The sequence below is a fragment of the Typha latifolia genome, chromosome 5 (genome assembly GCF_019914945.1).
Source record: "Typha latifolia isolate L0001 chromosome 5, TyphaL0001v2, whole genome shotgun sequence".
Lineage (NCBI taxonomy): Eukaryota > Viridiplantae > Streptophyta > Magnoliopsida > Poales > Typhaceae > Typha > Typha latifolia.
The window spans coordinates 16,340,068-16,355,974 of NC_133090.1; the positions used below are offsets into that span (position 1 = coordinate 16,340,068).

The 15,907-nt window shown below is 38.7% G+C and overlaps 3 protein-coding genes and 1 long non-coding RNA gene across 6 annotated transcripts; 1 reads left to right on the plus strand and 3 right to left on the minus strand.

Annotated features, from left to right (window-relative positions):
• Positions 1–1,872: 1,872 nt before the first annotated feature.
• LOC140788531 (uncharacterized) lies at positions 1,873–4,129 on the minus strand. Its single transcript, XR_012109032.1, has 4 exons — positions 3,998–4,129; positions 2,516–2,592; positions 2,276–2,446; positions 1,873–2,174 (listed from the first exon to the last, which is right to left on the minus strand). It is a non-coding gene; the product is annotated as an uncharacterized lncRNA (long non-coding RNA).
• Positions 4,130–4,658: 529 nt separating this feature from the next.
• On the minus strand, positions 4,659–7,288 carry LOC140788530 (alliin lyase). Its single transcript, XM_073137799.1, has 5 exons — positions 6,902–7,288; positions 5,963–6,254; positions 5,585–5,874; positions 5,202–5,494; positions 4,659–5,120 (listed from the first exon to the last, which is right to left on the minus strand). Exons 1-5 carry the CDS (start codon positions 7,210–7,212, stop codon positions 4,912–4,914), a joined length of 1,395 nt encoding a protein of 464 aa, XP_072993900.1. The 5' UTR covers positions 7,213–7,288; the 3' UTR covers positions 4,659–4,911.
• Positions 7,289–8,512: 1,224 nt separating this feature from the next.
• LOC140788529 (glucan endo-1,3-beta-glucosidase 8-like) lies at positions 8,513–10,352 on the plus strand. Its single transcript, XM_073137798.1, has 2 exons — positions 8,513–8,877; positions 9,125–10,352. The coding sequence occupies exons 1-2, from the start codon at positions 8,525–8,527 to the stop codon at positions 10,236–10,238; spliced, it is 1,467 nt and encodes a 488-aa protein (XP_072993899.1). The 5' UTR covers positions 8,513–8,524; the 3' UTR covers positions 10,239–10,352.
• A 334-nt stretch (positions 10,353–10,686) lies between these two features.
• LOC140788528 (type IV inositol polyphosphate 5-phosphatase 3-like) lies at positions 10,687–15,843 on the minus strand. Of its 3 annotated transcripts, none has more exons than XM_073137796.1 (11): positions 15,437–15,843; positions 15,141–15,246; positions 14,908–14,979; positions 14,349–14,439; positions 13,990–14,094; positions 12,988–13,825; positions 12,509–12,693; positions 11,956–12,064; positions 11,687–11,829; positions 11,234–11,447; positions 10,687–10,913 (listed from the first exon to the last, which is right to left on the minus strand). In XM_073137796.1, the coding sequence occupies exons 1-11, from the start codon at positions 15,545–15,547 to the stop codon at positions 10,911–10,913; spliced, it is 1,977 nt and encodes a 658-aa protein (XP_072993897.1). In that variant the 5' UTR covers positions 15,548–15,843; the 3' UTR covers positions 10,687–10,910. The 3 variants fall into 3 exon arrangements, with proteins under 3 accessions (XP_072993897.1, XP_072993896.1, XP_072993898.1); XM_073137795.1 differs by having other exon boundaries at positions 15,141–15,291; positions 15,437–15,556; XM_073137797.1 differs by having other exon boundaries at positions 15,350–15,490.
• Positions 15,844–15,907: the final 64 nt, after the last annotated feature.

Below are 15,907 nucleotides of genomic sequence, written 5' to 3' on the forward strand. Positions count from 1 at the left end.
TTTTAATTAAATTTTATATAAAATAAAAAAGTGATAAATTATACAAACAAATTTTATCGTATATAGAAAATGTGATAAAATTATGCACGTTTTATAAATAAGATTTATATTATAACTAACCTACTTATTCACAGTTAATCAAACAGTAAAATATGAGTAAAATTATAAATATATCTAATTTATAATTAAGAGGAAAATCTTAATAAAGGGATATTATTCGGCTGTCATCAAATGGTTTAAATTTTTTAGTCAACTAATTATGTAACATAATATAGGGTTATCTGGACAGGTAAAAGCAGATAAAGTTTTATATAATGTACAAATTCTATAATGTTAGCTAGGGTGGGTCATATATTATGTTTTCTTCCTTACATCCTGAGCATAATTTAGGACCAGCAATTGTTTGTTGTCAGTCTGCTGAGTTGCATCTTTTCTCTTGGAGGCAACGTTGAAATGGGTAAGTAAAAAGGAAACAATGGGAATCCTCTAAATTGGGCATTTTGAGAATAAGAACAAATGCAATATGCTAAGCTCCGTGGGACTCAAAAGTATACTTGGAAAGTGATGTTCCTAAATCCTAATGCATGTGAATGACTTTAAAAACTTGACCCAACTTAAAAGAACATTAAAAAAAAAATATATATATATATATATATATACCCATTCTTTGGAATTGGAGATGGAGAGAGATGGGTGAGACATAGTGGAATAGATCTTCTTCTTTTTTATTATTATTTCTGGGAACTTTTTTGCAGCATAAAGTAAGGTTTATGATGTATATACTTTTGGATTTATTAATGCCTAAAAGAAAAGAAAGTGACACAAGAACAACACTTGTGTGGTAACTTTTTTGAGTGTGGGATATTTTAATTACTTCAACACAATATCCCTTTTGTTAGCTTATTCATAGACTCACATAAAAGCATCTTTGCGTCGAGCCCAACGCCTGTTTCTATTCATTAGGTCTTATTAGTTTGATTAATAAATATTAATCGATAGAGAGGAACATACCCATGAATAAGCTCCTCATATGGTTGAATAAGACCTCCCCTGAGTAGAGCCTTCTTGAGAAAAGATTTGATGATAGAAATAAAAAATCATCATGGATAAATTTTATAATATATTAATATAAAAATACCTACATATATGACAAAGTAATGCCTAGATGTTAAGAGTTCCACATGGTGTGTTCCTTAGATACCAATTTCCAAACCTTCTTAGGTGGTTGGAGTTGGCTAATTATTATTATTATTCTTTTAATTTTCCCCCAAGTCCTCCTAGGGAAGTAGAATCTCAAACTTTGGGTATATTGGCATTCACATGAGAGACCCAACACCCTTGTCACTTGCACCAACAATTATAATAGCTATATATATATATATGTACTAAGAAAACAGAGTACCATTACTATAGCATTCTTTATTACTGCCATCTCAAGAATGAAGTGATTAAGACCTTATCGAGTGATTAAATTGCATCAAAAGAATATAGGACTTCAACTTCAATAACATCATCTACCAGCATTTCTTATCTTCATTCAGCTAAAGAAGTAGCAACCATATGTTATTATCTACAGGCAATGACAAAGAAAAAAAGAAAAGAAAGAATAAGTCTATGGTGTCAAAAATTCTCTAAATTGATGAACTAATTAATAGTATCAAACTAACATCTACACATCATAAGAGACACAGATGACAGATAACTACTAAATAAGAGGTTAGGCAAATTGACACCTACGTTCACCGATCCATCATTTGCAAGCAAGACTCAGTTTTTTTTTTTTCCTCAAGGTGGCAGCCCAGTCCAACCATATATTCAATATGAATTAGAACACCTTAGACCAAACAAGCACGTCATGCGTGGTGCCATTACTAACCAGGAACAAACTTCTCATCTTCCCTTAGCTCCTCCACTCTAAACCCAAGCACATGCTATTATATTACATAGTCAAATCCAAGAAAAGAAAGCAGTCTCAAGATGGCAAAGCCAGTACACCATCAGAGCACCAATGACTTAATCATGGGCAGATGTCTCATATCCTTTTCTTATCAGACATTAAGTAGCATTGCAGTCCCTCTGTGTGCCTGTATCCGACTCATATATTCTTCATATCTCTTCAATGCCTGCAGCTGCTTCCTAGAAGCCTCCCAGTCTGTTGACAGCTCCACAACGAACTGCATTAATTTAGCTTATATCTTACGCTTTGCATTAAAATCTAACGGCATCTTCTATTCTTCGAAGTAGCTTGCAAAAATTAAAGGATTAAACACGTTACTTGTGCGACATCTCGATCTCAGAATAAGCACCAACAACTCCATCAGCAAGTTGGTTGAAATGTACTCCCACGTGCAACAAGCTTTGATCTTTGTGAATGCTTATCAGCAATGTACTTCAGTAAGTTGCATGCTGCTTGATAAATTTTTTTTCATAGACGAAGCAGCATGATCTACATACCATTAGCTGGATGTTAGAAACTGTCAAAGTGTTGTACTAGCAATAGCAAATACATTAATACCTTGGTACAGACCTCCACGGGCACTATTACTGTGTAAGCATGTGTGGTGAGTAATCTGGCTCCGTACATTCGTAATACTGCACGGAGTTAAACAATGTAAGTTATCAAGTACGTAGTTGACTGATTCAACTTAAGTTTCTTAAACATGATTCAGGATGTGCATCACTAAAGCCATTAGATATAAAATTAATAAGCGAGAAAGATACACTTCCAATTTCCAAAGAAAAACTTAATCTTTTGATTAAGGAAACAACAATACTTGGACATGACTAGCAGATTTGCCGACTAGCAAAATAGTTTCAATTATACTGCATTCTTGCAGAAACGGGCCATTGCACATGTTAGGACCATGACTTTTTTTTCACCTTCTAAAAACTCGTTGTTTCATGATTTCTACGTACTATGTTCTTCCCAGAGAAGGAATAAATATCTTCTATAAGATCAAGCACAAGAAGCGATAAGTTTTGGTAGTTGCATTATTTAGCTAAGACCTATATAAAACAATAGTTTTTGCCTTTTGTAGCTTGATTCGACTGGCCTCGAAGATCCATGAGACATCAAAGAGAAGAAAGAGAAGAAAAAAATGGCTAATTTGTAAGAATCTAGTGAAAATGAAGAAAGGGCGTTGAAAAGCTGCATAGGTAAAGAAATACTGCAGTTTCATAGCAAATTCGTAAAATTGCTTGCATAATATTCCCATAAGGACATATCTGCATAATCTTCCATACTACAATTTTTTCTCAAAATTTGAACCAAACATATGAAACACATCATCTAATGAATACTGAGTAAAATATGACTTATAAAGTATCTCTATCAAAACTGAAAAATTTGATGACACTCATAACTCTTCCACTGATGGCCATGAACACCTCCACACTTCGAAGGATAACATAGTAAGAGAGAGAAAAGAGGATAAATATAGAGAAACCTACAATACAGCAAATTTTGATTACAATTGCATTTTTAGCTTCCTTACTTTTGTTTATATAGAAGCCATCAGAATCATGGCCATGCATGCGGAGGAGTTAGAATAACATGGATAACTTTAATTGAACATCTGCATCATCAACAATGTGTGGGGATGTTCAATTTAACCTTAAAAGAGTAATGTTTTCTATGTTCAGTTTAACTAAAATTGATCGTTTGCCAACAGAATCTAGCTATAGCACCATAATGTAATAACATTTGAAACACAATTTTAACTACTTGAAGTTGAAAGTAATGCCTAGACAGCACTTCTAGAAATGCTCTAACCATTTATAAATGATTAGAAATGGTGTTATTCATAGTAACACTATCTAAATTTTGCAGCGAATTCAATTGATCCTAAGCGCAGAATGAAGGAAGCCCTATCTCTTGCCCTAGTCCAATTCAAGCTCAAATGGAACATAAACAACAAAAGAACAAACATCGAATCGAGATACCTACACCTACAAGCAAGAAATTAGAAAGACCAGTAGTTATACAATTAAGTCTCACCGTGAGAAGATTAAAAAAAGGGAATTTCGAGCGGCGAACTTTGGGAGACTGGATCGAACGAGAAGAGATCGAATCCCTTCGCTTTGAAGAGGGAAAGCCCGAAGGCGGAAATGGAATGGGCCTAGAGGCTAGAGACCCTGGATCCGATTGGATGAATAGTTATAAATACGCGACAAATCTAGTTGTCTTGGGCCTATTAGGCCCAAGTCCAGCACAATAGTGCGTATATAAATGTTTTGGTGCGTTCAACGATGCTAAGAGAGAAGCCGAGGCGACGGAGTTCCAATTGCGTCACCAACTGCGGCTTCTTCGGAAGCCTTCTGCTCCAAATGCTACAAAGATTACTTCTTGAGCAAACCCGAGGCCTCCATCGAGGCGAAGGAAATCAACAGGGATGCCGCGGGAAGTGAGGAGTGTCAAAGTCGTCACCTTTGAAGGCTTCTCCCTCCGAGGAATCGATGCAGCTTTTGCAACAAGAATGTAGGATTGATGGCATTCAATTGCCGGTGTGGAGAGCTCTTCTGCTCAGTTCATCGCTTCTCCGATAAGCACGATTACGCACGTTCGATTACAGGGGATCATGGCAAGATGCTATCGCGAATGCGAACCCGATCGTGAAGAAGGATAAGATTGACAAGAACTGATAGAGTATTGGTGTGGGTTTTCGAGAAATCAATATTCTATATAATGATTGTAAATATGGTGGTAAATCTAGAATATTGCATGAAAACATATGCAAAGTGATTACAAATCTTGTAGTGCTCCACAACAATACTGTGCCTGACGATATCTACTACGGCAGTCTTCTTCTTTTTTATTTATTCAATCATGAATGATCATATTATATTATGGTAAGCATGAAGATGCTGCTGACTATTGTATCTATAGTAATGCATTTGCATCTGACTTGTAAATCATATGGAGGCAATGCCGCTCTCTGAGACGAGAGCCGCCATCCTCTGCAGTAACAATTCAAAGTCATCCTGTGTCTTGATGAGGCTTAGTCGCGTATATCGACTGCTGGCTTCGAAGACGGTACCGCCTCTCGATATGATCCCCCCTTTCTTAAGCACATCGAAGCAATCTTCGTCCTCCTCTAGCTCACACTTCAACCAAGCATAAGCTGTCCATTGATGAGATAAGAATCGAGTATGTCAAAGTAATAACATCACAGATAACTTGTTTCACAGTAGAAGTTGATCACCTGGAGAAGCGTCTCTGATCCTTTTGAAGTAGGTGCAGTACTGAGGTGAGATTTTTTGCAGGGAGAAGCGTTTCGACGAGGAGATTACATCGTTCAATTTGCGCCATCTTTCTGTGAGTGTTCTGAATCCAAATTTGAAGATATCTTCTCCTTCTCCTCCTTCCTTCTCCGCTAGTATCACTTTCATAAGCTTCAGGATTCTTAGCTGTGTGTCCCTGGAAACACCCATAGTGTTCATTTGCATGTATTTTCTGACTTTGTTGTAGACTTTCTGGTCCCTTATCAGTGCCCACCTTCACATTTGCACATGTTCTGGTGTTATGATATTGTTTCATCTCCACTGTAAGTATCAACTAGACTACTAATCATTGCAGAAAACTTACCCGAATCTACTACTGGCATGGCCGGATGTTTTGGAACCAGAGAAGAGCATAATGTCTTCATCAGCTGGGACATGAATAGCTGTGAAATGAGGCCAGTAATAAGCATGATCATGGATAACAGATGAGCCTCCGAGAACCGATTCAAGCAGCATCCCGTCGGGATTATTCGGCGACGTTACAAACTCGATGAAGTCCTTAGTCGCTGTCGTCGTCGAATTCGACCATTTTGAGGTAGTTCCTATCCATTCGTAATCTCGAGCGTCGAAAAGTTCGGTTTGCACTTTGTACAACTACAAGGTATATACGAGTAACATAAACTACATAACAATTCGTTGCTCAATTAATTAGTATATATATATATATGTGTGTGTCACTAACCGCGTAATATGGAGAGGTGGCAACGACGGCTGCCGGCAAGGTGGCGTTATCCGGGGATAGGGCGTGGACCAACGCGTTGATCAGTTGCGTGGATCCAGATCCGAAGACGATAAACTTGTCGTCTGCGATGGCGTTTCCGACGGCCTTGTGAAGGCGGCGGATGTGCTTTTCGAGCTCGGCGGAGATGAAGATATCGGTGGTCCGGTAGCTCATCCGATGCCATCCGGATATTAAGACCGCGCTGCTTGCTGCATGCCGCTGCCAGTATGGCTCCAAGAATAAGGGATCTCCACTGCAGGGATAAAGAAACAAGGCAAATAATTTCGAGATAAGTGAAGGTTATCGGTGTATAAATCCAACCTCATTCGTGGACAAGGGATAATAAATATGACGAGAAAAATTCAGTGGGCCCCTGTTCCTTTGGAATCAACGATGATATTTCTCAAGATTCTCCTAGCATCTTGCCTTGCCGTAATGAAACGCTCTTTTTGAATGCTATTGGCTTCAGGAGGAATCTCCCTTGTGTGCTTATCTTTAATGACGTTAATTATTTTCACATTAGGACAAAAGAGTGGTAATTAGCAGATATTCCATTTAGGTCTGTCTACCGAGCTCCGTGTTAGATAACAACTCGTACGTCTTCCATTTGACTGGTTCATTTAATAAATTAGTCGACCATGAGGTAGGATCTGAGCTTAAAATAGCATAGCACAAATACCCAAACAAAGAGAAAAGGGAATTGGATATTGGAAATCTATTTCAATTTGTATAAAATATTTTGGAGTTGTAATCTACTTTGTTTAGGAGGAAAGAAAAAAAGGTGCCAATTATGGGAGGCGAATTTAAGAATTTGTTTTTGAATCCAGATGAAATCATTCACGCGACAAAACTTCTTCGTTTATAAGAAAAAGATACCCCACGGGGAAGCAGCCGGCTCACCTGTCGGCGTCGGCGTCGCAGTCGGCCACCAGCTCGGAGCAATCACTACCAGCATAGCACGTGTTGCACTCGCACGTGGGGAATCCATCAACTAGGACGCCGTCGAGGAAGGCTCGGCCGTGCCCGGAGCACGTGAGGGCGGCGACGGCCTCCGCCTCTTCCGCCGCGGCGCGGCTCCACCCGAGCCGTATCGGTGGGCCAACGGAGAGGAAGTTGTAGGAGAAGAAGAGGTTGGCGAGGGAGGAGGAGAAGAAGAGGAAGAAGAAGAGAAATTTTGATCTCCGGAGCCTCCTCTCCTCCTTAGTTTCCATTTTTTTAAATTTTGGGGTAAAGGAAAAGGCAGAGGAGAGAGAGAGAATAAAATTTATAGCGTCCAATCATTCATGTACGATCTCTCTGTTGCCAATCAGTAAAGACCAATAATTTCTTTGATAGCGAATTTATTATTTATTTATTTATTTATTTATTTATTTTATCGCTAGCTAAAATAATCAAGACTCCAATATTTTTGGGTAGTAGATAGTTAGAGGAAAGTGAATACATTAAGAGTGCCAAATAGTTTATTTATCATTTCTCTGGTGAAACGATGCCATCGTTAATAATCTAGAAGTGCGTTGGTTAGTACTGTTAAAGAAAACAAAAAAGGAAAATGCGACAATGATAGACATTAGTGGGAATATTAAAGGATAACTATTGGTTTGATAAGAATCCATTCCTTATACGTAAGTAAGGCTGCGTTTCATAAATTGACTTTTTTTTTCCTCTTATAATAGTATTTAACTATTTTCAATTTATAGAAATCTCTTTTTATAAATTATAATTTAAAGTATTGTTTATTTACAAAAGTAGGATAGTAATAAAGAAATATATATATATATATATATATTTTTTAAAAGTAACCGTTCTCGTACAAAATTTTTTGGTCATGAATTGCTCTAGTTGGCAGTAATTAATGGCGTTAGAGATATTACAACTGCGTAACTAGTTTGTTTGCTTCGTAATTAAGCCTCCCTCTAGCTTGGAACGAAAGTACTAACCACCTTAGATTAAATATATAGGTAATTATACCTCCCAATTATTGCTAATTTTTCTTTTGTACCTCTAAACTATAAAAAAAATCTCCTATCGATTGACAGTATTAATAAAAACATTTAAATAAATAAGAGTAAAATGATAACTAGAGGAGTTAAATATTGGCCACACGTGACTTACCAACTTAACGTAAGAGATATTTCAGATATGTTTCATAGTTAAAATGATTAATTTATTAGGAAAAAAAATAAAGGGTCTATGTTGGGCAATCTAAGTATAAAGTATCCATTAAATATAATTCAAAATTAAAAGTTCGAATGATCAACTCCAGGATCGAGCCTCAGCCACTTGATTAATTTACAATGCCACGTGGATCAACAGGTGACCGTCTGCTTCCCGCCGCCCTCAGAAACCCGAAACCAAAGCGCCTTCACTCGCCATCAGTGGCCATTAATATCCTCGTCCTCTCTTAGGCATTTCATCGGACATCTTTGCTTCATTTCTCCGTCACTCTTTCCTCTCTCTCTCTCTCTCTCTCTCTCTCTCTCTCTCTCTCTCTCCGGAAAAACCAATCTGAATCGAGAAGCATCAATGGCCGGAGTCCCGATAGCTCCGGCCCGGGTCCTGGCATGGACCACATTTGCTTTATTGGTCTCGGTGGTCGTCAACGCTGACGGCGTCGGCATCAATTGGGGGACCTTGATGTCCCACCCGATGCTGCCGACGACGGTGGTGGGAATGCTCAAGGCCAATGGAATCACAAAGGTAAAGCTGTTCGACGCTGATCCATGGACGGTCGGTGCGTTGGCTGGGACGGGGATCGAGACCATGCTCGCCATTCCCAACGACCAGCTCGGCCGGATGAGTAGTAAATTCAAGCATGCGAAGAAGTGGGTCGAGAACAATGTCACGAAGTATGACAACAATGGTGGTGTAAACATCAAGTAAGATTCATTCTTCCCTCTTCAAGATAGATTTGTTTGCTAGTTCTTATCTATTCGTATGTGGATGTGCAATTAAGTTACAATGATGAGTAGTCTTTTGCAGCACACGTTATGTTTGAGTCAATGGCTAGCTAGCTTTACTGCAAACGATGTCATCTTAGTAATAACTCTTCAACAAATTAATCAATTACTTTTCCATTGAACTATGTCTGTTCTAAAATCTTGATTCTTTGTCATGTTGATTCAGGTACGTTGCAGTTGGCAATGAACCCTTTCTCAAGAGCTACAATGGCAGCTTCATGAACACTACATTCCCTGCACTCAAGAATGTTCAGAGAGCTCTGAACAAGGCTGGTGTTGGGAATCGGATCAAGGCGGTCGTCCCCCTCAATGCCGATGTCTACAACTCCCCCGGTAACAACCCACTGCCATCTGCAGGGAGCTTCCGCAGTGACATCCGCACCCTCATGTTCGAAATAGTCCATTACCTAAACTCCAACGGTGCACCCTTTGTTGTTAACATCTACCCTTTCATCAGCCTGTACCAGAGCGCCAGCTTTCCGATAGACTACGCCTTCTTTGACGGCGGAAGCATACCGGTCAATGACAAAGGAGTCAAATACACTAATGTGTTTGATGCGAACTACGACACGCTTGTGTGGTCCTTAAAGAAGGCTGGTGTGCCCAACATGAAAATCATTGTCGGGGAGGTGGGTTGGCCGACCGACGGTGATAAGAATGCCAATGTCACAAATGCTAAAAGATTTTACGATGGGCTCTTGAAGAAGGTGGCGAAGAAGGAGGGCACGCCGCTAAGGCCTGGTCCAATGGAAATGTATATATTTGGATTGATTGATGAGGATCAGAAGAGTGTGCAACCAGGGAATTTCGAGCGGCATTGGGGGATTTTTACCTATGATGGAAAACCCAAATTTCCAATGGATCTAACAGGGAGGGGGGAAGATAGGCACTTGGTTAGTGCAGTGGGGGTCAAGCACTTGCCATCCCAGTGGTGTGTACTCAATGAAGATGCAAAGGATAAATATAAGCAGCTACCGATTAGCGTTAATTACGCATGTTCATATGCAGATTGCACTCCATTAGGATACGGATCATCATGCTACGGGCTGAGCCAAAATGAGAATATATCATATTCATTTAACATCTACTTCCAAACAATGGACCAGGATGTTAGGGCCTGCGATTTCGGTGGCCTGGCTAAGATCACGATGAAGAATGCATCGCAAGGGAGTTGCCTGTTTCCTGTGCAGATTGTGAGCACAGGAGACAAGGCAGCAGTAGCACGAATTTTGGTTCTGGCTGTTTCTGTGCTGATGATAGGAGCAATGGTGTTTGTGTAGAAAGAGAGAGGAAGGAAGATAAGATGAAAATAACAGCGTCAAGAAGATTGTTTTAAATCTGAAGCTGACCGGCGGGTACACATTGTTTTCTTTTGTTCATACAAAATTGATATGCATTTTTCAACAACCACTAGTTCTTGATATCTGATAGGAATTTGTTCACCCATTATTCATATTGAATTGTTGTGATCCTGAGAGGATTGTAAACTCTTTGAGAAGGGAAAATATCTGCTGTCAGAAGTAACGATAGATTTCACAATATCCTATTTGTTGTCTGTCAATGGTTTTCTGTACGTTTCCTATATGTAGCTCCACTGTTGGTATTCTGCATATTTGCTATATGTAGACAGAGGAGGTTCTCAGGTGAATGTTCCTCTGTATTGCATCATTCCTAGTGTTATTTATGTTACAGCTATTCATCGAATTATTCATTGTTTGCTATAACTGCTTCTGCAACTTTGAATTTCTTCATCTCTTTCAAAGTTAAAAACGATGCCATACAACAATTGTGGAGAAAAAAAGAAAAGAAAATTATTCCTCAACTCCGGTTGTCATTAAGAGAAGCACATGTACAGGATGATTTGCATGTCTGAAAGAACAATACCACCAGCATCAGCTCCACAACTTGCCCATCAAAGCATAACTTCCATCATATTGTTCTAATTTAGATATTCACTGCATGAATACAAGGTAAGGATCTAACGTCAATTAACACTTCTTTTTTGAGGAATATCCACATCGAAACCAATGTGAAGTTATATATGAAGTCAAGGACTGCTATTTGAATTGGATAAACACCTTATGGATAGATATGTTGCAAATCTCTTGCATGCAACAAAATATTTTATTTATTTATAAATGACGAATAGTGATTCCAAATGTTGGGCTAATAATCCAACTGTCATGAATTAGTCAATTATCTGATTTTAACTGGCAGGTGAAGTTTCAAATGTCGATTGTTCATTATGTGTTTTTCCAGTCTAAAAGGAACTGACCTCTTCTAGCCTCAAATTGTCTGCCTCTAACATGAGTTCATCTTCTATCTCCGCATCCGTGAAAGTCAGTGCCCTCTGCAGCTTTCTAGGAGAAAAAACCTCAACCTCAGCCATGTAAACAGCAGTAACAGGACGGTGATCTGAAGTATTCAGTCCGACTCTTTTGTAGGACATTAGCCTCAGGCCCTTGCCAAATGAAAGGATGCGGTCGCACCTAAAGAAACAATACATAAGAAGAATGGCTATTATATAATGGAAACTACGACCAGTTCTTTGTCAGGATGTGAATACTAAAAGGAAAGAAAAAAAAAGAAATAGACAGAAATGACAGCAGTGGATCATTTGATACAAATTTTTTTTTTTTGAAGTCAGTCGGTTTGAAAGTAATTTTATGTCATATAATCGAATGGGAATATGAATATCATATCCAAAAATGGGTTTTGGAACTCATACCATGCAGGTGTTCTCCTTCCAGATTTTGAGTCTTCTCCTACATACTTCTCTGAGTTAATCTCATATTTATATGTCGGAGGAAAACTGATAACTCCTTCTGTCCACCCATCAAAGGCTCGTCCTTTCTTTAATTCCAGTTTTAACTGTTACAGCAGAAGGTACACTAGAAGATGTCAAATCACCATTAAGTTTTGAGTTTAACTGAAAAAAATTTCGTTGCAACTCAAATGTTATATTCCTATTAAAAGAAAGAAGAGAAGTGAACTTACCTGATCGTTTTCAACTAATCTATCCCATTCCTTGTTCAAGATGAGTTCATGTGTTTTTTCATAGGATAAGTTGATCCGGTAATTTAGATCCCCTAACCAGATAATCCTTCTGAAAAGTGGAACATAAATAGGTCAAATATTAGATACTTTCAGGAAATTAAACAGGTTATAGAATATACAGGAAAAGTAAAAGAACAATGTCGAGATGTAAGATACACTTCATGATTGTCATTTTTCATCAAATTGCAGAATTTTCACTAAAGCCTGGTTATCTTCAAAATTCAGTAAGTGCAGAAAGGTGTATGCTTAAAACTGAGTTGATTTATTTAATGGTCACATCATCAAGGGGCAGATCGAGCATGACCTTAGTACTCAGCCAAAGTACAGATTGATCCAAGGAGAATCTTAATTTCCCTATTAAAAATCACACACAAACACACATGATTTTACTAAAATATGTTTTACAACTTTTACTTGGAGCATGAAAAGAAAACCATTGCTTTCATACAGTGTATATGCTTAGTTATACAAGAAGGAAGTTTGGTTTACTTACTCATGATCGTAGATGGTTCTAGGCATGCCAACACCAGGAACTGAATTAAATTGTGTTCTCCGATGAATTTCTTGCACATCAGCGTTCCTTCGAAGTCGTTCTCCATCCCTCTCTCCCGATGTCAGATGACTACATATAAAGCAAAAAAGTGTCTGATATATAGACATGCTGACTGATATTGATCCCTGGAGCATATATGAGAAACCAAAGTTGGAATATCGTTGCCTCCATGATATTTCTCACAAGCAAGTACATACTGATAATGTGTAATAAGAAGACAAATAAAGGCATAATGACATCGGTTAGTTGTATTTAAAATTGAAGGCAACACCCTATGCATAGAGAAATTTATTTCCAGAATAACCAATTAAAAGACTTGTTACTTACAAAGGTCATGTATTGAAGGAATGAAGTCTAATAATCAAATTCTTTTGGAACTGAAGCAACGAGCAGTGGTTAAATTCAGACAGAAAACTTGCCTTGTTACCAATGTAGCCCATCACACCCACACCGACAGTTGATACTCTCAAATTTTGAATATGCTTCCGCAGGCTTCTTCGGACCCATATTGAAATATAAATTCCAACCATTTGCTTACTTATTATTCTTACAAAGGATGATCTGTTCTTTCGGGAAAACACACTGTCTAGCCTAAAATCAGGAATCAATCTGTCCTCTGGAGAATCCTTGAAATCCCCATGTACTGACTTGAAAGACTCAGAACTCATCAAAGATTTGACCAAAGTGGATGGTTTTGAAGTGTCCTGACCATGTTGACCCAGCACATCTAATTGTTGTTCTGGCCAAATCATCCCAATCCTTTCTGAGTTACTAAGTGTTTTGGCTAATTTCCTTTGTGGATTATTTAAAACTTCTGAACATGGTTCGTAGTTTTTGAAACTTAGATTATATGATCTTTCAAATTTCTTCACTGAATGCTGTCTCTGAAAATCCACGTGTTGGTGTCTGCTCTCATTAGCATCGGAATAGGATGCTACATAGTTGTTTGTACCATGTCTATTACCATTAAGTCCATCTTCACTGGAATGAAAACTGAAATCCTGTTCATCCAATGGATGAATTTCCTCGTCACTCTCACTATCAGACTCGAGAAGTATTTCATCTTCAATGGCAAGAGTATCATCTGATGGCCTGAACCTTGATGGGGAAGGAGGATCACTGTAACATTTGCACTTTGCTTTAACTGGATGAATCTTATTCAAGGTATCACGAATAAGAGACTCCCACCGTGGAACTGGACTGTTATCCTCAGCTCCAAAGATATTTCCAGCATTCAAAGGCACAATTTCTTGAAAACTGGAAAGACATATCATAATCAAGATGATCATTAAAAACAAGAAAAGACAAGGAAGAATAGCAAGTATAACAGGTGAAAGGACAGAGCAGCTTAGATTACGCAACCGTTTGTCCTAATAGGCTGATACATATAAAATATGAAGGAGAGTCCATTGGCAGTTTACCCAAGCACATAGATATCAGCAAGCTCCTCCATTTCCAGCCACTCCTGGATGTCTAGGTCATCAGTTGGAAGTCTTCCTCCAACATTCCATGTGCCGACACAAACCCTGCATGAAAGTAAAGTTGCAGATAAGGTGCAAGAATAAAGCATTCTAAACGTTGCCAGCAGTTATGGCTCTCTTATTTGGAGTCTATATTATTTTCTTATATGATTTATTTGGTTCTTCGCCTTCTACAATTACTTATGAGAGAAGTGTTGAAGGGCATAAAGAACATATTTACCCGAGGTTTGGCAAGTGCCTATCAACAAACACATAATTAGACATATGAAGAAAAGATAAAAGAGAGAGAATAGTTGTGCCTGAGTTCTTCAGTGTTTATGTATTGTGCACGGAGAGTCTCTGACTTTCGTCGTCTTCTTAGCCCGTATGGAATGCCTTCCATGCGGCTACCTACAATATTAAGCAGTTCTATCAAGTATGCAGAAAATAATAGCCCATTAGGCTCAACGGTTAATGAGAAACCTACTCCAACATATTCTAGGTAAAATAGTAGATAACCAAGGTACAGCAAATGACTTCAGACTCAGAGATATTGAAGAAGGCCTACTAAACTCTAGCAAATGTTCAAAGTAGACCTATTCTCTCATCAAACATTTGTTCCTTTTTTTTTCAACCGTAAATAGTCTCTCTAATCTATGGCCTATTCTCTTATAACTGGATACAAATCGAATCTATACCTCGAGTAGAACAAAAATTCCAAGTTTCTGCTGAAATAAGGGAAAACTTCTTTTTCAACAAACATTCGCCTTAAATTTCCTCAAGAACAGATAGGAGGAAACTCATTAAACAAACTATAGAATCAATATCACCAATTCAATAACGAAAAGAAAAAAAACCATTAAATACTCAGCAAATTACCATTTGATTCCGCCCCGAGTCCAGCCAACCTCCTTTCCTCGCCATGCAATTGACGCTCCCAACCACACATCTCTGCATGATTTCAATTACAAACCCAAGAGCCAAAGGGTAGGGCGAGAATCAAAACCCAATTCCGTATCAATAAACAACGCAATTAAAGGGAAAAAAATCGGGAAAAAAACCCCAAATTATCAATTAGAGAGGAAAGAAGAGGAAGAGACTTTCTTGCTTACCTTCATACTCGCACTCGCTCTCGGTGGTGTCTGCTTCATCGGCACTAAAATCCGAGTCCTTGGAGCTAATATTTAGCCATTTCCGGAGAACCACCTTGGGCCAGAGCTGTAGGCAGGTGCAACCCAAACAATAGAGTTCAACCCAACTCCTCTGCAGTTTCCCCGACGCAATATAAACCAAGAATAATGAAAAAGAAAAAAAACCAAACCGATCACCGAGCCAGAGCACCCCAAATGGAGCTCTTATCCACAGTCAAAGATTTGGGTCTTGGGAGTTAAAGCTTCAAGCTTCATACCTCTCTCTGCTTCCTTGTTCTTTGCTTCATTTTCCTCTTCTCTCTTCCTCCGCTTAGCCTTCTCCCTTTTGGGACGAAAGAAAAAGGGTGGGCTTTTATTGCAGATGGCATACACAGACTCTTTTGGGTTGCTGGAAACTAACAACAAACTTTGAGGCATATGGGTCACTGCCACGTGGAAAGAGGATAATGGAAGCCGATGCAGACCAACTGCTTGATGTTTTGTCAGACTTTTTTGGACATAGTGGCAAAGGTAAGACCATAAAAATGTAGCTTATGCTGGATTGGATTTGCGAAGGGGTGGCTGCGAAGGGATAGCGCTGCCTCCATCCTTCTTGCTCCCCTTTTTCTCTTTTGTCGAGATCCAACACGTTAGTGCTAAAACCTCGGTAAGTGCAGAAGCACTCACTGCCTTCAAAGATGCCTTGGTACTATATTCTGCTACTAAGCAGGTTCCAGAAATTATTTGTA